The sequence below is a fragment of the Cherax quadricarinatus genome, chromosome 47 (assembly GCF_038502225.1).
Source record: "Cherax quadricarinatus isolate ZL_2023a chromosome 47, ASM3850222v1, whole genome shotgun sequence".
Lineage (NCBI taxonomy): Eukaryota > Metazoa > Arthropoda > Malacostraca > Decapoda > Parastacidae > Cherax > Cherax quadricarinatus.
Window position 1 is genome coordinate 18758361 of NC_091338.1, and position 27965 is coordinate 18786325.

The 27965-nt window shown below is 41.1% G+C and overlaps 1 protein-coding gene across 1 annotated transcript; it reads left to right on the forward strand.

The window, feature by feature from the left end:
* The first annotated feature begins 1377 nt into the window (after positions 1-1377).
* LOC128696481 (uncharacterized) lies at positions 1378-27935 on the forward strand. Its single transcript, XM_070094740.1, has 3 exons — positions 1378-1523; positions 18004-18297; positions 27207-27935. Exons 2-3 carry the CDS (start codon positions 18004-18006, stop codon positions 27237-27239), a joined length of 327 nt encoding a protein of 108 aa, XP_069950841.1. The 5' UTR covers positions 1378-1523; the 3' UTR covers positions 27240-27935.
* The last annotated feature ends 30 nt before the right edge of the window (positions 27936-27965 follow it).

The window sequence follows — 27965 nt, forward strand, 5'->3', positions numbered from 1 at the left end:
ACTGTATCCTTAGGGAAAGTTACTGTAGGTACTGTATCCTTAAGGAAAGTTACTGTAGGTAGTGTATCCTTAGGGAAAATTACTGTAGGTACTGAACCCTTAGTGAAAGTTACTATAGGTACAGTACCTACAGTAATTTTTCCTAAGGATACAACACCTACAGTAACTTTCACTAAGGGTACAGTACCTACAGTAAGTCTCATATCTTCATTTCCTTATGTTTGAACCCAATCCTGTGTGACGGAGTAAATCAGCAATGTATCCTGCTTGGAGTACATCAATACACTGTATCCTGCTTGGAGTACATCAACACACTGTATCCTGCTTGGAGTACATCAACACACTGTATCCTGCTTGGAGTACATCAACACACTGTATCCTGCTTGGAGTACATCAACACACTGTATCCTGCTTGGAGTACATCAACACACTGTATCCTGCTTGGAGTACATCAACACACTGTATCCTGCTTGGAGTACATCAACACACTGTATCCTGCTTGGAGTACATCAATACACTGTATCCTGCTTGGAGTATAACAAGCTGTATCCTGCGTGGATTATATCATCTTACTGTATCCTGCGTGAAGTATAACATACTATATCCTGCGTGGAGTATAATATACTGTATCCTGCGTGGAGTATATCAATATACTGTGTCCTGCATGACGGAGTATAAAAACGTACTGTATCCTGCATGACGCAATATAACAGGAAATTCCATCCTGCATGGAGTATAACATACTGTATCCTTCGTGGAGTATAACAACACAGTGCATCCTACATGTAGTAAAACAGAAAACTCCACTTTATGTAACGGAAGAGAACAAACTATCCTGTGAGAGAGCAACAGGGAAGACTATCCTTTATGATACATGTGTTAGGTAAGCATAGTTAGCTCTCACTCTAACCTTGTAATATGTCTTATATCACCAAGCAGGACAAGGCATTTTTGTAATTAACAAGCGTTTACCTTATGCTGTGTAGGGGAGAGCAGCACACGTGTTAGGTGCGCGGTGAAGATACTGTGCGTGTAGGAGGACGTAGGTGTTTCCCTGCTGGCAGTTTACGTGTCGACTTACATTGTAAATGTTTGGAATGTGGTGTAACAGGTTAGATGTGGTGAGCAATGTTGTGTTGGGAGGAGTGTGGTGAGGGCAACAGCCGTCCTAGTGACCCTTGACACTGAACTTGTAAATTTCCGAGTATGATAGGTAATATAGACGTATTATTTTTCCACATCATTGGGGTTTTTTCAGTTTTCTCTCCTTGGAGAGCTTGGACTTGACAGGTGCATTAAGCTGTGAGTTGTTTTTTGTGTCTGTGTGAAAGGTGTTTCATACGTCTGGCAGCGTGAATGACTCAAGTGGATATACATATATATCTCATGACCTCGATCTTGGTGTCCTGTGAGGCAGTAAGCTCGGCATTAACATCAGCAGGCACCTCCAGTGACTCCACGTCAGGGTCAAGTATACTAGTTGTGTTCCTCCAAGTAGGACCTCTACAAGCGACAACACCGCGGTATGTAACCACGAATTCTCTCAACACTGTCCTATAATGTCTGTATTATTATTATTATTATTATTAGTAGTAGTAGTAGTAGTAGTAGTAGTTGTTGTAGTTGTTGTAGTTGTTGTAGTAGTAGCAGTAGTAGCAGTAGTAGCAGTAGCAGCAGCAGCAGCAGCAGCAGCAGCAGCAGCAGCAGCAGCAGCAGCAGCAGCAGCAGCAGCAGCAGCAGCAGCAGCAGCAGCAGCAGCAGCAGCAAATAAGCAGCTAAACCGACAAGGGTCATGCAGCAATAAATATATATATATATATATATATATATATATATATATATATATATATATATATATATATATATATATATATAGTCTGTACTTAATACGACTAATTTAATGAAATTCATCACTTGATTTTTTGATTGTAAAAAGCTGTATGTTCACTTCACCAGTCCTTTGTACAATTCACTCAATATTGTGTTACGTAGTTGCTTAGGGTTATGCTTAAATTTACGAAGTCTGAAGTAAGTAGATAAACGCACTTATGACAAAGCTCTGTGAATGATGCTTTGAGCCATGTAACTTAGAGTTCACTGGAACATTTGTGTTAATCACAACGGTGGGATCCCAACAATTTGTTACTATCGTCATTAATTTACTGTCTTATTTCATATATCTTAGTCACAATATCATTATATAGCGATAGTCTTGTTGTAACAATGTTAAACCCACATTTGGACTTACACAAAAATGACCGATTGAATTAAAATTTATTTATTCCAGTTCATGGATACAAATCTGTCCTTGGACTGATGGGTCAGTCACTTGCCAGTTTTCGACACTTAATTTTATTTCTGACACACTCACCTTGTACACATTACGTATACATGTAGTAAAGGTATTTAGTATTTATAATAAGGAGAGACTGGGATGACTAATAAAGATTATAAAAGCAGACTTGTAATTAACATTTACTTTCTCTCTCCGTGTGTGTATATATAGATATATATATATATATATATATATATATATATATATATATATATATATATATATATATATATATATATATTTTATCACACTGGCCGAGTCCCACCAAGGCAGGGTGGCCCGAAAAAGAAAAAACTTTCACCATCATTCAGTCCATCACTGTCTTGCCAGAAGGGTGCTTTACACTTCAGTTTTTAAACCAACATTAACACCCCTCCTTCAGAGTGCAGGCACTGTACTTCCCATCTCCAGGACTCAAGTTCGGCCTGCCGGTTTCCCTGAACCCCTTCATAAATGTTACTTTGCTCACACTCCAACAGCACGTCAAGTATTAAAAACCATTTGTCTCCATTCACTCCTATCAAACACGCTCACGCATGCCTGCTGGAAGTCCAAGCCCCTCGCACACAAAACCTCCTTTACCCCCTCCCTCCAACCTTTCCTAGGCCGACCCCTACCCCGCCTTCCTTCCACTACAGACTGATACACTCGAAGTTATTCTGTTTCGCTCCATTCTCTCCACATGTCCGAACCACCTCAACAACCCTTCCTCAGCCCTCTGGACAACAGTTTTGGTAATCCTGCACCTCCTCCTAACTTCCAAACTACGAATTCTCTGCATTATATTCACACCATACATTGCTCTCAGACATGACATCTCCACTGCCTCCAGCCTTCTCCTCGCTGCAACATTCATCACCCATGCTTCACACCCATATAAGAGCGTTGGTAAAACTATACTCTCATACATTCCTCTCTTTGCCTCCAAGGACAAAGTTCTTTGTCTCCACAGACTCCTAAGTGCACCACTCACCCTTTTCCCCTCATCAATTCTATGATTCACCTCATCTTTCATAGACCCATCCGCTGACACGTCCACTCCCAAATATCTGAATACATTCACCTCCTCCATACTCTCTCCCTCCAATCTGATATCCAATCTTTCATCACCTAATCTTTTTTTATCCTCATAACCTTACTCTTTCCTGTATTCACTTTCAATTTTCTTCTTTTGCACACCCTACCAAATTCATCCACCAATCTCTGCAACTTCTCTTCAGAATCTCCCAAGAGCACAGTGTCATCAGCAAAGAGCAGCTGTGACAACTCCCACTTTATGTGTGATTCTTTATCTTTTAACTCCACGCCTCTTGCCAAGACCCTCGCATTTACTTCTCTTACAACCCCATCTATAAATATATTAAACAACCACGGTGACATCACACATCCTTGTCTAAGGCCTACTTTTACTGGGAAATAATTTCCCTCTTTCCTACATACTCTAACTTGAGCCTCACTATCCTCGTAAAAACTCTTCACTGCTTTCAGTAACCTACCTCCTACACCATACACCTGCAACATCTGCCACATTGCCCCCCTATCCACCCTGTCATACGCCTTTTCCAAATCCATAAATGCCACAAAGACCTCTTTAGCCTTATCTAAATACTGTTCACTTATATGTTTCACTGTAAACACCTGGTCCACACACCCCCTACCTTTCCTAAAGCCTCCTTGTTCATCTGCTATCCTATTCTCCGTTTTACTCTTAATTCTTTCAATAATAACTCTACCAGACACTTTGCCAGGTATACTCAACAGACTTATCCCCCTATAATTTTTGCACTCTCTTTTATCCCCTTTGCCTTTATACAAAGGAACTATGCATGCTCTCTGCCAATCCCTAGGTACCTTACCCTCTTCCAAACATTTATTAAATAATTGCACCAACCACTCCAAAACTATATCCCCACCTGCTTTTAACATTTCTATCTTTATCCCATCAATCCCGGCTGCCTTACCCCCTTTCATTTTACCTACTGCCTCACGAACTTCCCCCACACTCACAACTGGCTCTTCCTCACTCCTACAAGATGTTGTTCCTCCTTGCCCTATACACGAAAACACAGCTTCCCTATCTTCATAAACATTTAACAATTCCTCAAAATATTCCCTCCATCTTCCCAATACCTCTAACTCTCCATTTAATAACTCTCCTCTCCTATTTTTAACTGACAAATCCATTTGTTCTCTAGGCTTTCTTAACTTGTTAATCTCACTCCAAAACTTTTTCTTATTTTCAACAAAATTTGTTAATAACATCTCACCCACTCTCTCATTTGCTCTCTTTTTACATTGCTTCACCACTCTCTTAACCTCTCTCTTTTTCTCCATATACTCTTCCCTCCTTGCATCACTTCTACTTTGTAAAAACTTCTCATATGCTAACTTTTTCTCCCTTACTACTCTCTTCACATCATTCCACCAATCGCTCCTCTTCCCTCCTGCACCCACTTTCCTGTAACCACAAACTTCTGCTGAACACTCTAACACTACATTTTTAAACCTACCCCATACCTCCTCGACCCCATTGCCTATGCTCTCATTAGCCCATCTATCCTCCAATAGCTGTTTATATCTTACCCTAACTGCCTCCTCTTTTAGTTTATAAACCTTCACCTCTCTCTTCCCTGATGCTTCTATTCTCCTTGTATCCCATCTACCTTTTACTCTCACTGTAGCTACAACTAGAAAGTGATCTGATATATCTGTGGCCCCTCTATAAACATGTACATCCTGAAGTCTACTCAACAGTCTTTTATCTACCAATACATAATCCAACAAACTACTGTCATTTCGCCCTACATCATATCTTATATACTTATTCACCTTCTTTTTTTTAAAATATGTATTACCTATAACTAAACCCCTTTCTATACAAAGTTCAATCAAAGGGCTCCCATTATCATTTACACCTGGCACCCCAAACTTACCTACCACACCCTCTCTAAAAGTTTCTCCTACTTTAGCATTCAGGTCCCCTACCACAATTACTCTCTCACTTGGTTCAAAGGCTCCTATACATTCACTTAACATCTCCCAAAATCTCTCTCTCTCCTCTGCATTCCTCTCTTCTCCAGGTTCATACACGCTTATTATGACCCACTTCTCGCATCCAACCTTTACTTTAATCCACATAATTCTTGAATTTACACATTCATATTCTCTTTTCTCCTTCCATAACTGATCATTTAACATTACTGCTACCCCTTCCTTTGCTCTAACTCTCTCAGAGTTAGAGCATTTATTTCCCATTTATTTCCCCCCATCGCTTAGGGCCAGGACATCCAACTTCTTTTCATTCATAACATCAGCAATCATCTGTTTCTTGTCATCCGCACTACATCCACGCACATTCAAGCATCCCAGTATTATAAAGTTTTTCTTCTCATTTTTAGTAAATGTCTACAGGAGAAGGGGTTACTAGCCCATTGCTCCCGGCATATATATATATATATATATATATATATATATATATATATATATATATATATATATATATATATATATATATATATATATATGCAAAACAACCACTGTGAAAGAATAGAGAAGTTCCTTGATAATGTGAGTAGTCACGAAAGCGCTTGGAACTTCTCTATTCTTTCACAGTGGTTGTTTTGCATATTCTGAAATCACCTGTTTACTGTGATCTTATTGCATATATATTATATATATATATATATATATATATATATATATATATATATATATATATATATATATATATATATATATATATATATATAAAATGTCGTGCCGAATAGGCAGAACTTGCGATCTTGGCTTAAACAGCAACGTTCATCTTGCCATATAAGACAAGAGAAAATTTGTGTATGCAATAATTTCGCCCAAATCATTCTGAACCTACCTAAAAAAATATATTTCATTGTGTTTGTTTAGTATTAAATTATTGTAAACAAATCTAAAATATGTTTAGTTGGGTTAGGCTAAAATAAATTGTTCTTGTTATAATAAGGTTAGGTAAGTTTTCTAAGATTCTTTTGGAGCAAAATTAAAATTTTTTACATTAACATTATTGAAAAAAAAAAAATCTTAAAACGTATAAGAGAAAATTTTAGAAAGGACTTAATTTTAAATGAGTTCTTGCTAACTGACCAGTTTTACATATTCGGCACGACATTATATATATATATCAACGGGAACCCCAAGTACAGAGGTCTGATGGAAGTCAAAAGCGTCCTGATGCAGCCACTATGCTACCCTGGAAGGATGGAAAGCAGATTGCCTGGGACTACACCTGTGCTGCCACATTGGCAGACACCTACTTGCCATACTCCGTAGTGGAAGAGGGTGGAGCTGCCAGCCACAGGGAGACCCAGAAAATCCAAAAATATGAAGACCTTCCCCCTTGCTATAACTTCATTCCAATAGGGTCGGAGACCCTTGGAGCATGGGGCAAGTGTGCACTAAAGTTCCTCAAAGAGCTGGGTGAAAAGCTCATCATAGAAACCAAGGACCACAGGGCGACCAGCTTCCTCTTTCAGAGACTCAGTGTTGCGATCCAGAGAGGAAATGCTTGCAGCATTATGGGCACGCGGCCCACCGCAGGGGAGCTGGACGAAGTATTCGAAATGTAGCTCTGAGTTACCTATGTTGTTTTACTTTCTGTTGTATTTTTGTGAATGTTTGGCCAATGTATTTTGTCTTTAAATAATATATATATATATATGTAGTGCCGAATAGGCAGAACTTGCGATCTTGGCTTAAATAGCAACGCTCATCTTGCCATATAGGACAAGTGAAAATTTGTGTATGTAGTAATTTCGCCAAAATCATTCTGAACCTAACGAAAAAAAATACATTTGATTGTGTTTGTTTAGTATTAAATTATTGTAAACGTATTTAAAATATATTTAGTTGGGTTAGGCTAAAATAAATTGTTCTTGTTACAGTAAGGTTAGGTAAGTTTTCTAAGATTCTTTTGGTGCAAAATTAAAAATTTTTACATTAACGTTAATGAAAAAAATACATCTTTAAACGTATAAGAGAAAATTTCGGAAAGGACTTAATTTTAAATGAGTTCTTGCTAATTGACCAGTTTTACATATTCGGCACGACTAATATATATATATATATATATATATATATATATATATATATATATATATATATATATATATATATATATATATATATATATATATATATATATGTCATGCCGAATAGGTAAAATTTGTGATTTTAGCTGAAACAGCAAGGCTCTTCTTGTCGAACAAGACAAGCAAAAATTTGTGTATGCAAAAAATAATTCTGAACTTAACGAAAAAATATATTTCATTGTGTTTATTAATATTATTATTATTATTATAATCAAAAAGAAGCGCTAAGCCACAAGGGCTATACAGCGCGTGTTTATTAATAAATTATTGTAAACTTATCTAAAATATATTTAATTGGATGAGGCTAAATTAAATTGCGCTTGTTATAATAGGGTTAGGTAAGTTTTCTAACGTTCTTTTGGTACAAAATTATTAATTTTTACTTTAGCATAAATGAAAAAATATATCTTTAAACGTATAAGAGAAATTTGTATAAAGAACTTAATTTTAAATGACTCCTTGCTAATTGACCAACTTTACCTATTGTGTGTGTGTGTGTGTGTGTGTGTGCTCACCTACTTGTGGATGCAGGGGTCGGATCATAGCTCCTGGCCCCGCCTCTTTACTGATTGCTACAAGGTCCTCTCTCTCCCTGCTCCATGAGCCTGATCAAACCTCGTCTTAAAACTGTGTATGGTTCCCGCCTCCACTACGTCACTTTCTAGGCTATTCCACTGCATGACAACTCTATGACTGAAGAAATACTTCCTAACATCTCTTTGACTCAGATGAGTCTTCAACTTCCAATTGTGACCCCTTGTTTCTGTGTCCCATCTCTGGAACATCCTGTCTTTATCCACCTTGTCAATTTCTAGCAGTATTTTATACATCGTTATCATGTCTCCCCTGACCCTCCTGTCCTCCAGTGTCGCCAGGCCGATTTCCCTTAACCTTTATTCATAGGACAATCCTCTTAGCTCTGGGACTACTCTTGTTGCAAACCGTTGCACTTTACCGTATGCTGCAGCAGTTATCTGATTGATGTGTGCCTCATGAGATGTGCTCGGTATTATACTCACCCCAAGATCCTTTTCCTTAAGTGAGGTTTGTAATCTTTGACCACCTAGACTATACTCTGTCTGCGGTCTTCTCTGCCTGTCCCCGATCTTCATGACTTTGCATTTTGCGTGGTTAAATTCAAGGTGCCAATTGCTGGACCAGGCTTATAGCCAATCCAGGTCTCTTTGTAGTCCTGCCTGATCCTCGACCGATTTAATTCTCCTCAATAACTTCACATCATCTGCAAACAGGGACACTTCTGAGTCTATCCCTTCCGTTATGTCATTCACATACCAAAAATAGCACAGGTCTTAGGACTGACGCCTGTGGAACCCCGCTAGTCACAGGCAGTCACTCTGACACCTCGTCACGTACCATGACTCGTTGTTGCCTTCCTGTCAAATATTCTCTGATCCATTGTAGTGCCTTTCCCGTTATGTGTGCCTGATTCTTTAGCTTTTGCATTAACCTCTTGTCTGGAACTGTGAGGAAGACCTTCTTGTCCAAAAAAAAAATGCGTCTATCTACCCCTCCCTCTCTCGTGTCTTACTTCTGTTACCTTGTCGTAAAACTCCAGTATAAAATTATCCTTCCGTGAAACCGTGCTGGTTGTCGTTTATAAGCTTGTGTCTTTCTAGGTGCTCCACCACTCTCCTCCTGATCTTTTCCATGACTTTTCATACTATACCCGTCAGGTGACACAGGTTTGTAGTTTAATGCCTAGTGTCTGTCTCCTTTCTTAAAAATTGGGACTAAATTTGCCATTTTCCATACCTCAGGTAGTTACCCAGTTTCAGTCGATGTGTTGAAGATCTTTGTTAGTGGCACACACGACATCTCTGCTCCCTCTCTAAGGGCCCATGGAGAGATGTCTGGTCGCACCGCCTTGGAAGTATCAATTTCACATGGCATCTCCTCCACCACTTTCTCGGTTGTATTTCATCCTTCCCTATTGTGAATTCCTGGAGTTCTTCCTGTCTCCACTGTAAATACTTCTTTAAATCTCATGTTGAGCTCATAACATGGTTCTTGGTTGTTTCTTGTGAACTCCCCATCATCCTTCCTCAATCTGATTACCTGGTCCTTGACTGTTGTTTTCCTCCTGATGTAGCTATACAACAGCTTCGGGTCAGACTTGACTTTCGATGCTATGTCAATTTTGTATTGTTGCTGAGCCTCCCTTCTTATCTGTGTATATTTGTTTCTGGCTCTTCAGCTAAAATCTTTATTTTCCTGGGTCCTTTGTTTTCTGTACTTTTTCCAATTTCTAGTGCACTTGGTTTTGCCTCCCTACACCTTTGGGTGAACCAAGAACTCTTTCTGGTCTTTTCGTTATTTCTGTTTCCCTTGGGAACAAACCTCTCCTCTGCCTCCTTGCATTTTGTCACATAGTCCATTTCTTTTACTGGTTTTCCTGCCAATTCTCTCTCCCAGTGAACGTGTTGCAGGAAGTTCCTCATACCTGTGTAGAGTCCCCTTTTGTAGTTTGGTTTTTCCCCTTCCTATTCCTGCTACTCTCTCCACTTGTAGCTCAACTATGTAATCAAAGCACAGAACCACATGATCACTAGCTCCAAAGGGCCTTACATACATATCTTCGATGTTCGAACTACTCAGGGTGAATACCAGGTCCGGTCTGACTGGATCATCTTCACCTCTCTCTGGTAGTGTCTCTAATATTTTGATGCATGAGGTTTTCCAGTATCACACCCATCATCTTGGCTCTCCAAGTTTCAAGACCCCCGTGGGGCTCCAGGTTTTCTCAATCTCCTTGTGATTGATATCACCCATAACTAGTAACTTTGCTCTCCCCATGCGAGCTCTTCTGGCCACCTTGGCTAGTGTGTCTACCATTGCTCTGGTGCTCTTGTTGTACTTTTCTTCTCTTGGCCGCCTCCAGTTGTGTGGCGGGTTGTACATTACGGCAATTATCACCTTATGGCCCACAGACTGGATTGTTCCTTCTGTGCAATACCTTTCGCCCATACCATCCATTTCTTCCATTTCCTCAAATCCCCACCGATTTTTAATGAGCAGTGCAACTTTCCCCTCTCCTCCCTCTATATTTCCTGAGTATTTGATATCCCTGTGGAAAGATTGCATCTGTTATCCTGGCGAGTTTCGTTTCTGTGAGTGCTATTATGTCTGGGGAGGTCTCCTTGATTCTTTCATGCCACTCCTCACATATATTTGATATTCCATCTGCATTTGTATACCAAAACTTCAAGTTTTCTAAAACTATGGCCTGGGGTGTATGTTGGGGTTGGGGAAGTGGGAGACCTGATGAGGAACTATGGGTGGTTGCTGTGAAGGTGGAGTTTGTAATGAGATGGATGGGGGCATTGGGTATGGCATGTGTGTTTTGGGTTAAATTGTTTGGTAGCACTGAGGTTGTCCTGGTTGGGGGAGGGTCATCTGTAGGTGGTTGTAAGGGAGATTGTATTTGAACTTCCTCTTGAGTCTGGGTTCTCCTGTCCATCTCCATCTTCACCTCTCTTTCCTCCTTTCATCTTTGTACCCTCTCTTTCAGTTTCTGCCTTTCTTCTAGTGTTCTGTCGTGGTCGAGATACACCCTCTGGTACGCTATGTCCCTTAGTCTTGCTTTCTCTTGCAGGATCCTGTTTCAAGCCAATTCTGCCTTGAAAATCCCTTTGACTGGTTGGTTTCTTCCTTTTGCAAACCCCCCTATTCTCAGAAAATTTGCCAGCTGGGTCATGCCATCTTCTCCTATTGTTTTCATGATGCTTTCAATCGCTTTTTTCTCTCCTTGTCTTCTTGCTTCATTAGTTTTCCCTTCAACTTCTGTGAGCCCATAAACAAAGACTGATCTCTCCCTTTAATTCTCCCACTGCATATTCCTATGTATCCCCTAATTCGATTTAATTGCGTTCATTTCAGCTTTTCTTTCTTCTATCTCTTCACTATCTGCTGTCCTTGGGTCCAATGGTCTGTCATTTTCCCTTTGCAGCTTTCCCTAGGCACTGCTATGGTCTGTTAGTGCCACTACGTATAGCTTAGCTCTTTCATTTTCTACAGTTCCTCGATTGTTCCTGATGTGATCCTCTTAATTTCTCTAGCTCGACGATGGTCTAATAAGAGCCTCTGCATACGGTTTCACTCCTTCGTTCCCTACAGTCCCCTTGTTTGTGACTGACATAGCAGTTTCTGATGCCATGCCCACATTGCTCTTTAGTTCTTTAGGCTGTTTCATATTTTTCAGTTCCTCTTCTAATCTCTATATCTTTGCCTCTGCTGAGCCAGTATCTCCTCTCTTCTCACGTGGATGAAGCTTCTCTCATCTCTTAGCCCCTCTTTTTCTCTCTTAGCCCCCCTTTTTCTCTCTTAGCCCCTCTTTTTCCTCTCAACCCCCTTGTTTACTTAAGGTACCCTGCCCTTCCCCTAAACTAAAAGTAATTAACGAGGTTATGATCTTAAGCACAGGATACAAATGTAACAAGAGTCAGAATAACAAGTCGCAAATTATGAATCCCGACAGCTGTTTTAATGATAGTACTTAAGCAAAATAAAATAGGTTGAAGACAGGTCAAAATTTTGAAATTATCTCTGTTATTTAAACAGGAAATACACTGATGGAATCCTAGCTACTCTGACCACTCGTATCTTTAATGTTATGAGGTTCAGTGCTCTGTTTTTTAAGTTATCCTATCAGCTTCGGAATTAGCTCTTAGAGAAACCTTGAACTTTCTCTAGTTTCCGGACGTGTTTGCTCAGGTGAAAGCTTCAAGCTGGTGCTGCATACAAAATTATATGTACCTAAAACAGTTCTTAAGTTTGCCCAAGGTATGTATACCACAGTTTTCTCGCAAGTCCTTCCCTTGTCTGAAGTTGTACAGCATCCGTCTCCCACTGTATTTCCGTATTCCATCATCTCTCGTCTCCCACATTTTCATAAACATGTCTTTGCTGGGGCTACAGTATAATAGTCATTTGTTTGATTACTGCAGTCTGTCCAGGTTTTATTCTTAGACTAAAGAAGTACTTCATGACAATTCATCAGGGCCTTTAAACTTATATTTATACCTCATTGTCCCAGGTCATCTCCTTTCAAACAAGCAGTTATAGTCTCTCCTATGGAGACCTCTGAGTATTTTGTAAGTAGTAATCAGGTGTCCTTCTGGTTGTCCTGTCTAAGTGGTTACTACAGTTCAATAGAGATTGAAATCCGGCAACTGTGACACCTTTTATTGGTAATTCAGGAGTGTGTGCGCGCGCGCGTGTGCGGTCTTGCTGGAGAATAGGAAGTGGAGATTCATCTAAGCTCTTTTGGAGGAGTCCAGAACGGAGATTCACCTGAGCCAAGTTCTGCTGGAGTAGTCCAGAACGTAAATTCACTTGAACCAGGTTCTACTGGAGTAGCCTCGGGAAGAGTTTCACCTGAGCCAGGTTCTGCTGGAGAAGCCCCGAAGCGAGATTTACTTGAGCCAATCTCTGCTGGAGGAGCCCAGGACGTAGATTCACCTGAGTCAGGCTCTGCTAACTAACAACACAAGTTATGATGTTTTCTGTTCCTATGCAGCAAATATAAACAAATGGCTAAAATATATTTTACATAACCGCCCCTAACACCCCACTCTCCCCAACACAGTTATCCCACCACACTCAACTATCCCAACACTTTACTACAGTAGGTGTCTATTTGAGCAAATAGTACATGGTCTGTGTTTTGTACCTTTCCCTTCACGCCTGTTGTCTTTAACTAATATACAGACTTAGATTTCTGAGTTAACTACGTCTGGTGGCTAAAGCTCCCGCTTCACACACGGAGGGCCTGGGTTCGATTCCCGGCGGGTGGAAATTCCGACACGTTTCCTTACACCTATTGTCCTGTTCACCTAGCAGCAAATAGGTACCTGGGTGTTAGTCGACTGGTGTGGGTCGCATCCTGGGGGACAAGATTAAGGACCCCAATGGAAATAAGTTACAGTCCTCGATGACGAACTGACTTTCTTGGGTTATCCTGGGTGGCTAACCCTCCGGGGTTAAAAATCCGAACGAAATCTTATCTTATCTTATCACTCCTTTTCCTAGGCGATTCTAATTCACATCATTTGCTCTTGAGAAGGTGACAGAGTGGCTCTTGGAGACCAGCGAGACTTTTTTTTTTTTTGATCTCCACACTCTCGCCATATGTTAAATACTCGTGTTTCACGTTATATCTGCAGATATACTCTATGGGGAAGTGGAATAAGAATCTTCCTCTGTAAGCCATGCGCGTTGTATAAGTCAACTAAAATGCCGGGAGCAATGAGCTAGTAACCACTTTTCCCGTATAGATTACTAAAAGTAAAAAGAAGAAAATCTTAAAGTTTGGATGTTTGAATGTGCGTGGATGTTATGAATGAAAAGAAGCTGGATGTCCTGGCTTTAAGTGAAATAAAGCTGAAAGGGGTAGGAGAGTTTCGGTGGGGAGAAATAAATGGGAATTGGTCAAAGGTTTCTAGCAGAGTTAGAACAAAGGAATGAGTGGCAATAATGTTGAAGAATTAGTTATGGCAGGAAAAGAGAAGATATTAATGTATAAATTCAAGCCATATCACGGGCGGGGATTTAACTCGTGGCGAGTGAGTCGTAAAACTCCAGGCCAGCACGTAAGCCACTGGCCACCTGGCTACAATAAGACTCATCCAGCTAGGTATATTTAATTCAAAGTTTATTCTCTATAAGGATTACAATGCTGAGTTTACAGAAATTTGGTTATTGTGTGGTTTACATGTAGTAAAATTGTGATTACAGAGTGTACCACTAGAACGCTTAGCATGGCTAGGCATTTCGGGCATACTTAGTTTTATTCTTAATTGTAAAATATTACAAATTATGAGGTAAGTTGGTATTATGGCTAAGTGACTAAATACTAGTTTATGAGTTTAGCAATGTAAATGCTTTTGTTTTGGCACAGTATATAGTTTCAGTATTGGAGTATCACAGGATTCATTATTTTAAGACTGAGATTAATATTTCTGTTTATGGTCAAATGAGTGAGTGAGTGTAAGTGTGAACCACCAGGTGGTATTCGTGTAGTTAGTTGACGGGGTGTATCAGGGAGATAAGATGTTTTATACACCACAGAGGTTAGCATAGGCCCCACTGTGACCGCAAATACTAGCTTGTACAGATGAGTTTCACGACTCACTCGCCAGTGGTACTTTTGTTCAATATATGTATGAAAGAGGTTAAGGTAGCTAGGGATTGGCGGAGAGCGTGTATAGTTCCTTTACATAAAAGGAAAGGGAACAAAAGAGAATGTAAACATTATAGGGGAAGAACTTTACTGAGAATACCAGGTAAAGTATATGGTAGGGGTATTAGTGAAAGAATTAGAGGTAAGACAAAGAGCAGGACTACAAATGTACAAGGCTTTAGAACGGGTAGGAGATGTGTAGACCAAGTGTGTAAATTGAAGCATATAAGTGGACAATATTTAGATAAAGTTAGGGAAGTTTTCGTTGCATTTATAGGTTTAGAAAAGGCATATGACGGGGTGAATAGGGGAGCAATGTGGCAGATCTTGCAAAGTATATGGAATAAGTGGTAGGTTTTTTATGAGGCTAATGAGGCTCAGGATATGAAAGAGATTATTTCCCAGCAAAAGAACGCCTTAAACAGGTATGGGTGATGCCATCATGGTTGTTCAACACATTTATAGATGGGCTGGTAAGACAAGTGAATGCTCGGGTGTTGGCAAGAGGTATGAGATTAAAAGATAAAAAATCTAACACAAAGTGGGAGCTGTCAGATGCTTTTGCTAATGACACTGTGATTTAGGGAGAGTCTAAAGAGAAGTTGAAGAGGTTAGTGGACGAATTTGGGTGGGCATGTAAAATAAGGGAATTAAAAATTAACATATTAAAGAGCAAGAAAATGAGGATAACAAAATAACAGTAAATGAAAGATTGAATATCAGATTAGATGGAGGAAGTGAATGTGTTAAGATATTTGGTTGCGGAATTATCAGCAGATGGGTCTATGAAATACAAAGTGAACTATACAACTGATGAAAGAAAAGAGGCGAATGGTACTCGCCTAAATGTACTCAACTAATTGTGGTTGCAGGGGTCGATACTCAGCTCCTGGCCCCGCCTCTTCACTGAACGCTACTAGATCCTCTCTCCCCCTGCTCCATGAGCTTTATCATACCTCGTCTTAAAGCTATGTATGGTTCCTGCCTCCACTATATCACTTGCTAGACTATTCTACTTCCTGACTACTCTATGACTGAAGAAATACTTCCTAACATCCCTTTGGCTCGTCTGAATCTTCAGCTTCCAACTGTGACCCCTTGTTTCTGTGTCCCATCTCTGAAACATCCTATCTTTGTTTACCTTGTCTATTCCACGCAGTGTTTTGTATGTCATCATGTCTCCTCTAACCCTCCTGTCCTCCAGTGTCGTCAGGCCGAATTCCTTTAACCTTTCTTCATAGGACATTCCCCTTAGCTCTGGAACTAGATTGTCGCAAACCTTTGCAATTTCTCTGATTTCTTGACGTGCTTGACCAGGTGTGGGTTCCAAACTGGTGCTGAATACTCCAGTATGGGCCTGACGTACACGGTGTACAGTGTCGTGGACGATTCCTTACTAAGGTATTCGAACGCTATTCTCAGGTTTTCCAGGAGCCCATATGCTGCAGCAGTTATCTGGTTGGTATGTGCTTCCGGATACGTGCTCGGTGTTATACTCACCCCCAGATCTTTCTCCTTGAGTGAGATTTGCAGTCTTTGGCCACCTAGCTTATACTCTGTCTGCGGTCTTCTTTGCCCTTCCCCGATCTTCATGACTTTGCATTTGGCAGGGTTAAATTCGAGAAGCCAGTTGCTGGACCAGGTGTCCAGCAACTGGCCTGTCCAGGTCTCTCTGAAGTCCTGCCTGATCCTCATCTGATTTAATTCTCATTAACTTCACATCTGCGAACAGGGACTCTTCAGAGTATCTCCTCCCTCATGTCATTTACATATACCAGAAATATCACTGATCCTAGGATACTGAGGAGAGTGTAGAGACAAAGAACGTAATCCATGGAAGTAAAAAGGAGAATGTGTGAGAGTATAGTGGTAACAATGCTCTTGTAAGGATGTAAAGCAATTGTGATGAATGATGCAAAAAGGAGAAGGCTGGAGGCAGTGGAGATGTCGTGTCTGAGGGCAGTGTGTGGTGTGTATATTATGTAGAGAATTCGTAGCTTGTAGGAGGTGCTGTGTTATTAAAAATATTATCCAGAGAACTCAAGAGGGATGGGTTCTAGTGGTTCGAACATTTAGAAAAGATGGAACAAATCAGAGTGGCTTGGAGGGCGTATTAATCTGCAGTGGAAGGAAAGTGGGGTAGAGGTCGTCCTAGAAAAGGTTGGAGGGAGGGAGTAAAGTAGGTTTTGTGTGCGAGGGGACTTAGACTTCCAGCAAGCGTGTGTGAGCGTATTCGATAGGAGCGACTGGAGACAAATGGTTTTTATGGCTTGACGTGCTGTTGGAGTGAGAGCAAAGTAACATTTATAAAGGATTCAGGGAAAACAGCCGGAATTGATTCCTGGAGGTGTGAAGTACAATGTCTGCACTCTGAAAGAAGAGTGAAAAATGTTGCAGTTTATTTATAATTTCTGCACGTCTCTGCCAAGACAGTGAAGGAGTGAGGATAAAACGTTTTTTCTTTTTTATCGGGTCACGCTGTTTCGATATCAATATCATCACCTTCCTCCTCTGCATCACCATCCTTATTGTTCTTTGTCATACTGTGTAAATATCAGGTTATGGCAGAAGACATGCAACTTTTAGTACTGTCCATGAAATTCCAACTTCATAGAGGATGTCTAACATTGTTTCTCCTTCCTCACACTTCTGTGATAGCGAGCAATAGTGATGGCTGTTAGTGTAAAGCTTCAATGGCCTTTACAGACTTTTTTTGTGTGTGTTTATGTCACAGTAATGTGCCACCGTATTACAACCCGTGAGCGCTTGAGCTGAAAACAATTGCAAGTATGTTCACTCCAAAACTGTTGGTGCATTAACGTCAAAAAGACTGTGTTGATTGTTATCTGTATGTTTGGACTTTCAAGTTGTTAATAAGGCAAATGAATGGGTTAATTTTAGGCCATTGGGTTAAGAAATATTAGGAATAAAATTATCCCCATTGACCTGTACTAACCATATATCTATTTCTTTCGACGCAACCATTGTTTCTGATGCTTGAAATCGCAATGCACCAGTTCCAGTTTGCAAAGACTGTGGAATTTTTTTCGATTTATTGACGGAGAAGCACTTAACCTGTAAGGGTTATATGTAGCCTGGGGGTAATGGGAGACATTCAGGTTTGATACAAGGGGAGGTTACGCCCAATTTCTTTGATCAAGAGCTGCTCCACAACAAAGTGTATAATAGAAGATATGAACCGGCTCTGGAAACCAGGAATCAATAAGCCAGTCAACAGAAAATAAGACGATGTGTCTAGACCACACTCATGAGAGTACATATTTATTAGAGTACAAGTAGGTGAGTACACGTACACGCACTAATTATCTCCCTCATGTCATCAACAGATGGGGAAGACTCTCCTGATGCTGCTGATGACGGTGCTGGTGTCCCTGCCTCCCACGCAGGCACAGAGGCAGTCTTCATCGTCGACGCAGACTCCAGCTACAGGCCCGGAAGACTGCCCTGAGGAAGTGTCCAGGGGTTGCTTTTTATTACTTGCTCCCTTCCTGACACGAGCTGACCCGAATGACTGCTCCAAGTACTGCCAGTGTACTGGCAACGACAGCGGCATCATAGTACCCTGTCCAGCCAACATGTACTACAACGATATACTTAATATTTGTAGCTTTCCTTCCTGGGTAAGTAGAGAAAGAGAGAAAGAGAGAGAGAGAGAGAGAGAGAGAGAGAGAGAGAGAGAGAGAGAGAGAGAGAGAGACTAATAAATTTGTAAATATATTAGCCAGCAATATTGCTATTTCTTACGATAATATTTAATTGATAGGTCTTCTAGCAGTTGTATTACCCAGGTGTCTTGCAGGTCGTGTAGTCATTCGCCAGTCATACAGATGGTGTAGTCAGTCCTCCACCAGTCATACAGATGTAGTCAGTCCTCCACCAGTCATACAGATGGTGTAGTCAGTCCTCCACCAGTCATACAGATGGTGTAGTCAGTCCTCCACCAGTCATACAGATGGTGTAGTCAGTCCTCCACCAGTCATACAGATGGTGTAGTCAGTCCTCCACCAGTCATACAGATGGTGTAGTCAGTCCTCCACCAGTCATACAGTTAGTGCAGGTGTTCCTCTACCAGTCATACAACTGGTGTAGGAACCAGACCTGAACTTGATGGACCTTTTTTCAGTGAAACAATAAAAAATAAATAAATAATAAAGGCGCATTACTGTGACTGGAACAATGCTCAAATAATAAAACCTATGGCGAGGTTTCGGTTCAGTCCGGGCTATTAAATAGTCACAAAAAAACGTGAAGGGAAGAAAGCCAGAGTACACACGAGAGATGGTGGGCGGGGCCGGGAGAAGAACAAGGAGACGTAGCAGTGTAAGTGTAGAATTGGTAGTGGTAGTTTTAGTAGTATATGTACTGGTTTCCTTCCCTTCGCGATGCTGGGTGACTAGTTAAATGATCCAAGTCGAAGCGAGATGTCATGAGTTTGACTGTCTTATGTGCGGATTGTGAATTAAGACAAACAACAGCCACCAACAACCACAATAACCAGCAACCCCCTAAAACCAACAACTGCAGCCACCAACAACCGCAGCAACCAACAACCGCAGCAACCAACAACCACAGCAACCAACAACCACAGCAACCAACAACCGCAGCAACCAACAACCACAGCAACCAACAACCGCAGCAACCAACAACCACAGCAACAAACAACCGCAGCAACCAACAACCACAGCAACCAACAACCGCAGCCACCAACAACCGCAGCAACCAACAACCGCAGCAACCAACAACCACAGCAACCAACAACCGCAGCCACCAACAACCGCAGCCACCAACAACCGCATCAACCAACAACCGCAGCAACCAACAACCACAGCAACCAACAACCGCAGCAACCAACAACCGCAGCAACCAACAACCGCAGCAACCAACAACCGCAGCAACCAACAACCGCAGCAACCAACAACCACAGCAACCAACAACCGCAGCCACCAACAACCGCAGCAACCAACAACCGCAGCAACCAACAACCGCAGCAACCAACAACCACAGCAACCAACAACCGCAGCCACCAACAACCGCAGCCACCAACAACCGCATCAACCAACAACCGCAGCAACCAACAACCACAGCAACCAACAACCGCAGCAACCAACAACCGCAGCAACCAACAACCGCAGCAACCAACAACCGCAGCATCCAACAACCGCAGCAACCAACAACCACAGCAACCAACAACCGCAGCAACCAACAACCGCAGCAACCAACAACCGCAGCAACCAACAACCGCAGCAACCAACAACCACAGCAACCAACAACCACAGCAACCAACAACCGCAGCAACCAACAACCGCAGCAACCAACAACCGCAGCAACCAACAACCGCAGCAACCAACAACCGCAGCAACCAACAATTGCAGCAACCAACAACCGCAGCAACCAACAACCGCAGCAACCAACAACCACTATAAAAAAAAACATTTTTATCTTTATTATTATTATTCTAAGCTGCTGAGTCTGAGACAGATCCTCGGGACCGAGAGTAGAGAATAATCAGACTTGATCTGTGAAAGGGGAAGATAGTTCCAGTTCTTTGACTGAAGAAGCCTTCACCAGCAACACAGTGCTTCTGTGATGCTGTGATACAACAAACACTGCACAGATGTTCATCTCGACGAAGACACTTCCCCAGTACACTCTTCATCAAGAGGATAGTATGTTTCTTAAAACTAATAAACAACTTGAAATAGGGCACGTGAATAAGTACCAATTTAAGTAAAATGTTGAATGATCAGTTATGGAAGGAGAAAAGAGAATATGAATGTGTAAATGCAAGAATTATGTGGATTAAAGTAAAGGTTGGATGCGAGAAGTGGGTCATAATAAGCGTGTATGCACCTGGAGAAGAGAGGAATGCAGAGGAGAGAGAGAGATTTTGGGAGATGTTAAGTGAATATATAGGAGCCTTTGAACCAAGTGAGAGAGTAATTGTGGTAGGGGACCTGAATGCTAAAGTAGGAGAAACTTTTAGAGAGGGTGTGGTAGGTAAGTTTGGGGTGCCAGGTGTAAATGATAATGGGAGCCCTTTCATTGAACTTTGTATAGAAAGGGGTTTAGTTATAGGTAATACATATTTTAAGAAAAAGAGGATAAATAAGTATACAAGATATGATGTAGGGCGAAATGACAGTAGTTTGTTGGATTATGTATTGGTAGATAAAAGACTGTTGAGTAGACTTCAGGATGTACATGTTTATAGAGGGGCCACAGATATATCAGATCACTTTCTAGTTGTAGCTACAGTGAGAGTAAAAGGTAGATGGGATACAAGGAGAATAGAAGCATCAGGGAAGAGAGAGGTGAAGGTTTATAAACTAAAAGAGGAGGCAGTTAGGGAAAGATATAAACAGCTATTGGAGGATAGATGGGCTAATGAGAGCATAGGCAATGGGGTCGAAGAGGTATGGGATAGGTTTAAAAATGTAGTATTAGTGTGTTCAGCAGAAGTTTGTGGTTACAGGAAAGTGGGTGCGGGAGGGAAGAGGAGCGATTGGTGGAATGATGATGTAAAGAGAGTAGTAAGGGAGAAAAAGTTAACATATGAGAAGTTTTTACAAAGTAGAAGTGATGCAAGGAGGGAAGAGTATATGGAGAAAAAGAGAGAGGTTAAGAGAGTGGTGAAGCAATGTAAAAAGAGAGCAAATGAGAGAGTGGGTGAGATGTTATCAACAAATTTTGTTGAAAATAAGAAAGTTTTGGAGTGAGATTAACAAGTTAAGGAAGCCTAGAGAACAAATGGATTTGACAGTTAAAAATAGGAGAGGAGAGTTATTAAATGGAGAGTTAGAGGTATTGGAAAGATGGAGGGAATATTTTGAGGAATTGTTAAACGTTGATGAAGATAGGGAAGCTGTGATTTCGTGTATAGGACAAGGAGGAATAACATCTTGTAGGAGTGAGGAAGAGCCAGTTGTGAGTGTGGGGGAAGTTCGTGAGGCAGTAGGTAAAGTGAAAGGGGGTAAGGCAGCCGGGATTGATGGGATAAAGACAGAAATGTTAAAAGCAGGTGGGGATATAGTTTTGGAGTGGTTGGTGCAATTATTTAATAAATGTATGGAAGAGGGCAAGGTACCTAGGGACTGGCAGAGAGCATGCATAGTTCCTTTGTATAAAGGCAAAGGGGACAAAAGAGAGTGCAAAAATTATAGGGGGATAAGTCTGTTGAGTATACCTGGTAAAGTGTATGGTAGAGTTATTATTGAAAGAATTAAGAGTAAGACGAAGAATAGGATAGCAGATGAACAAGGAGGCTTTAGGAAAGGTAGGGGTTGTGTGGACCAGATGTTTACAGTGAAACATATAAGTGAACAGTATTTAGATAAGGCTAAAGAAGTCTTTGTGGCATTTATGGATTTGGAAAAGGCGTATGACAGGGTGGATAGGGGGGCAATGTGGCAGATGTTGCAGGTGTATGGTGTAGGAGGTAGGTTACTGAAAGAAGTGAAGAGTTTTTACGAGGATAGTGAGGCTCAAGCTAGAGTATGTAGGAAAGAGGGAAATTATTTCCCAGTAAAAGTAGGCCTTAGACAAGGATGTGTGATGTCACCGTGGTTGTTTAATATATTTATAGATGGGGTTGTAAGAGAAGTAAATGCGAGGGTCTTGACAAAAGGCGTGGAGTTAAAAGATAAAGAATCACACAAAGTGGGAGTTGTCACAGTTGCTCTTTGCTGATGACACTGTGCTCTTGGGAGATTCTGAAGAGAAGTTGCAGAGATTGGTGGATGAATTTGGTAGGGTGTGCAAAAGAAGAAAATTAAAAGTGAATACAGGAAAGAGTAAGGTTATGAGGATAACAAAAAGATTAGGTGATGAAAGATTGGATATCAGATTGGAGGGAGAGAGTATGGAGGAGGTGAATGTATTCAGATATTTGGGAGTGGACGTGTCAGCGGATGGGTCTATGAAAGATGAGGTGAATCATAGAATTGATGAGGGGAAAAGGGTGAGTGGTGCACTTAGGAGTCTGTGGAGACAAAGAACTTTGTCCTTGGAGGCAAAGAGGGGAATGTATGAGAGTATAGTTTTACCAACCCTCTTATATGGGTGCGAAGCATGGGTGATGAATGTTGCAGCGAGGAGAAGGCTGGAGGCAGTGGAGATGTCATGTCTGAGAGCAATGTGTGGTGTGAATATAATGCAGAGAATTCGTAGTTTGGAAGGAGGAGGTGCAGGATTACCAAAATGTTGTCCAGAGGGCTGAGGAAGGGTTGTTGAGGTGGTTCGGACATGTAGAGAGAATGGAGCGAAACAGAATGACTTCAAGAGTGTATCAGTCTGTAGTGGAAGGAAGGCGGGGTAGGGGTCGGCCTAGGAAAGGTTGGAGGGAGGGGGTAAAGGAGGTTTTGTGTGCGAGGGGCTTGGACTTCCAGCAGGCGTGCGTGAGCGTGTTTGATAGGTGTGAATGGAGACGAATGGTTTTTAATACTTGACGTGCTGTTTGAGTGTGAGCAAAGTAACATTTATGAAGGGGTTCAGGGAAACCGGCAGGCCGGTTCCCGATGGGAAGTACAGTGCCTGCACTCTGAAGGAGGGGTGTTAATGTTGCAGTTTAAAAACTGTAGTGTAAAGCACCCTTCTGGCAAGACAGTGATGGAGTGAATGATGGTGAAAGTTTTTCTTTTTCGGGCCACCCTGCCTTGGTGGGAATCGGCCAGTGTGATAATAATAAAAAAAATTAAGTAAAAAATTAAATCACTAAACAGTTCTACCGAGATTCATAAAATAATTAATTCTTAGTCTACGGCAGGTGAAAATTGCTTTTATAATTCTCTTTCACAAATTTCTCTACTCTTTTATAATTTAATAACATCTATAAGCGTAAATGGTGATTCATAATTCTAAATTCTAAATAAAAAAATCACTTTGGCCTCTGAGAATTTAATTCTGAGGTTATTATATGTTGAACAGTCCTCAGACGAGTTGCCTAATAGTATCGCAACTTAAACAGCACCGGGCAGCCAGGATGACAAGTGCCCTCGCACACACTAATTCTGTACAATGTTGCTGCATGCATTTACAAATTAGTATTAAGTTAATATAATGTAACATGTATATTTTATTTAATTTCAATAGTTTAAAGCATACATGACTAACATACTTGAATAAGCAGACAAGCTGTTCAGACCCTAATTTTAACTTGTCTTATGCTTACATTAACCTATAAGAAGTTATATACACTAAATAAGGACGGTTGTATTTAAGTCATGTTACCTGAGATAGTATATGGAATACCATATAGGTAGTAGGCTGATAACAACCACCCAGAGAGGTACTACCATCCTGTGGTAGTAGGTTGATAGACAGTAACTACCCAGAGATGTACTACCGTCCTGTGGTAGTAGGTTGGTAGACAGCAACCACCCAGAGAGGTACTACTGTCCTGTGGTAGCTGTGGTAGTAGGTTAGTAGACAGAAACCACCCAGAGAGGTACTGCCGTTCTATCAAATGAGTGTGAAACGGAAACCTATAATTGTTTTACGCGGGGATAGGATTGCTAGTGTCTTTCAAACATGCAAGATAACAGGTACATCTTGCTACTTTTTTTACATGTAGGTCATACTAAACATGCATGTACACGTATATGTATACACATTCATCTGAAATTTCTTAATAGTTCCTGGTCATGTAGATTTTTCTTTCATTCCATTGGAAAGCAGAAGAGAATCCTTCCTCACACAAATAACCCGCACATAAAAGACAGAAGCTTACGACGACGTTTCAGTCCGACTTGGACCATTGACAAAGTCACACTGTGACTTTGTCAATGGTCCAAGTCGGACCGAAACGTCGTCGTAAGCTTCTGTCTTTTATGTGCGGGTTATTTGTGTATCGTTCCAGTCACGGTATTGTGCCTTTTTGTTATTTAATCCTTCCTCCGTAAGCTATGCAAGTTGCAAAAGGCAACTAAATAGCCGGAAGCAATGGGCTAGTAACCCGCTCTCCTGTATAGATTACAGTTATAAAGTTAGGATGTTTGAATGTGCGTGGATGTAGTTCAGATGATAAGAAAGAGATGATTGCTAATGTTATGATTGAAAAGCTGGATGTCTTAGCTTTAGGCGAAATAAAGCTTAAAGGGGTAGGGAAGTTTCAGTGGGGAGAAATGGGATTAGGTCAGGTGGGTTAGAGCTAAGGAAGGGATAGCAATAATGTTGAAAATTAGCTATGACAGGAAAAGAAGAACTATAAATCAATATATTCAAGTATGTGGATTAAACTAAAGGTAGTATGTAAAAAGTGGGTTTTATCCATCAGGAGAAGACAGGAGTGTAGAGGAGAGAAATTCTGAAAAATGTTAAGTGAGCAGAGAGTTGTGAACCAAGTGAGAAAGTAATTGTGGTAGGGGAGCTGAATGCTACAATGGGAGAAACACTTGTAGAGGGCGTGGTAGGTCAGTTTGGGACGCCAGGGGCAAACAATAATGAAAGTCCTTTGATTGAACTTTGTATAGAAAGAGGTTTGGTAATAAGTAATATATAGTTTAAGAAAGAGGATAAATAAGTATACGAGATATGATATAGGGCGTAATGACAGTAGTTTGTTGAACTGTCTTGCTGGATAAAAGGTTGACGGTAGACTTCTGAATGTGCATGTTTATAGAGGGAGCAATAATACCAAAAAAAAATTTTAGTTGTAGCTACAGTGAGAGTAAAAGGCAGATCGGGTAGAAGAAAAATGGCATCATAGAGTTTTTAATTTTATTTTTTCAGTTGTATTAGTTGTATTACAAACCTGTAAAAAAATAATTAATTTTTGTGTTTTATAGATGTCCATTTTCATAAAAAAAAATACTATCACATGGTTATAAATGACCATAATTTTTGAAGGGGTGGACCTGTAAGCCAGCGGAAGGCCTCGGTCAGATGACCAAAAGCTCCAAAGGCAGGTCATCATCTAAGACCCGCGTCAGGAAACATTTGTCCTGTTTCCTGACGAACCTTACCTAACCTAACCATAAAAAATATCCCACAATTCAATTTTTAAAAAGTATTTATTGTATTAACAAATTTGCCCACACAAACAAAAATGAATGTGTGGCGTCATAATAATGGTATTTAATACCGACAAGTTGATAAGACACATGTACATTATTATTATTATTATTATAATCAAAAGAAGCGCTAAGCCACAAGGGCTATACAGCAGACACATGTACAACAGTTCGGTATGTTTGTGCAGACACAGTAGGCTTCTTCAGTCGAATATAGAGGCAGCATAAGCAGTAGAAATGTCAGTACGATGTAATCAGTCCACCATTGTTGACGACGTAGTTTTGAGGTGTTCTGCTCCATAGTCCGGAACAATGTGAAGCTGAAGCGACAGAATGGAGACATATATACTGTCAAAGATGAGACGCAGAAAATACTGAAGACAGGAGAGGAGGGACCCACTAGTGTAAGAATGTAATCATGGAGACAGCAGAGGTCCTTGTCAACTCCAATCCTTCTTACTGTTAACTAGTGGTCAGGTAAAAGTTATAGAAGATGTCCTCTGAATGGGTATTATCCTGGCCATAAGATGCACATACATAAAATGCAGACATAACAGACAAAATATTGAAGCTGTTCAGAAGAGGTAAACGTATACATTGTGATCGTCATGATTATACAAGAATAGTTTTCTTTTTCTTACAAAAGATGGTCAGTTCTGCAGTTATACACTTGAATTTCATTCTTAGTCTCGTCGAATTAGGAAGCAACTTTTTCTAAACATTTTATCTTGGAAGTTACTGGAGTCATTTCGTGACACTGGGAATGGGTGTAATAACTTCGGCCACAGGCCACCTCTGTTCTACAGTTATCACAAGGAAACAAAATCTAGTACCGCGTTGCATAACTTTGTCCACTGGGCAAATAGTCCCATGAAAGTTGCTCTATTGGTCCTAGAATCTAGTCCTCGTTACCGTACACAAACGGTGAGAATTTGAAGCCCACTCGATGAGGCGTTGTTGAATTAGAAGCGAAATAAAACCGAGGAAAGGAAAAAAAAAGTACATAAAATTTTAGGCAACAGTTTAAAGGTTCCCCTTCATGGATATTAAAATAATTAAACAAGTATATACTGGGTAAGACAGTAAAGGACTTGGGTGTCCACACTCACAGGCTGAGAACTATCTACATCTAACTAGATTTAGGATTATCGTGTATTAGATACGAACCTGATTCAAGAAGAGTAGAGGAGAAGACTCCCCTACCAACGCTCCTCTTAGCAGGATGAAAACAGGGACAAATAAAGCATATTAGTAAAATAACACTGAATTTACAGGAAAGATAAATTCGCTATAAAGCATTTGCTACAACTTCCTCTAATTAATTAATAATGCTTATATATTAAACAACTTACTTCTGGTCCCGTGGTGCGGGAAAACGTACGCCACTCCAGTGGTTTATTTTACGACTGCTACTATGGTTAATGTTGTTGGCAAGTTTTCAACTTGTTGTAGCTGCAGTAATCCACTGATTCATGATTGTTGACAAGAATTCTGCGTATTAACGTTATGTTTTTGTTTTACAGGTGAACTGTGGAATCCGCCCCAAACCTTCATAGAGTTCCAGCAGCATCCACCACCAGATACCACCAGCAGATACCACCAGCATCCACCACCAGATACCACCAGCATCCACAACCAGATACCACCAGCATCCGCCACCAGATACCACCAGCATCCACCACCAGATACCACCAGCATCCACCACCAGATACCATCAGCATCCACCACCAGATACCATCAGCATCCACCACCAGATACCATCAGCATCCACCACCAGATACCATCAGCATCCACCACCAGATACCACCAGCATCCACCACCAGATGCCACCAGCATCCACCACCAGATGCCACCAGCATCCACCACCAGATGCCACCAGCATCCACTACCATACACCAGCATCTACCACCACATACCACCAGCATTCACCACCAGCATTCACCAACACATACCACCAGCATCCACCAGCACATACCACCACCAGATACCACCAGCATCCACCAACAGACACCACCAGCAGCCACCACCAGATACCACCAGCATCCACCACCACATACCACCAACATCGACAATCATATACCACCAGCATCCACCACCATATACAACTAGCATCCACCAGCACATATCACCAACATCCACCACACACCAACTTACACCACCACATACCACCAGCCTACACCACCACATACCACCAACCTACACCACCACATACCACCAACCTACACCACATACCACCAGCCTACACCACCACATACCACCAACCTACACCACCACATACCACC

Bases quoted from the DNA above. Each gene is read 5' to 3' on its own strand.
- LOC128696481 (XM_070094740.1), top strand. From the start codon at position 18,004: ATGGGGAAGACTCTCCTGATGCTGCTGATGACGGTGCTGGTGTCCCTG. The intron at 18,298-27,206 runs GTAAGTAGAGAA...TTTGTTTTACAG, and splicing joins TTTGTAGCTTTCCTTCCTGG to GTGAACTGTGGAATCCGCCC.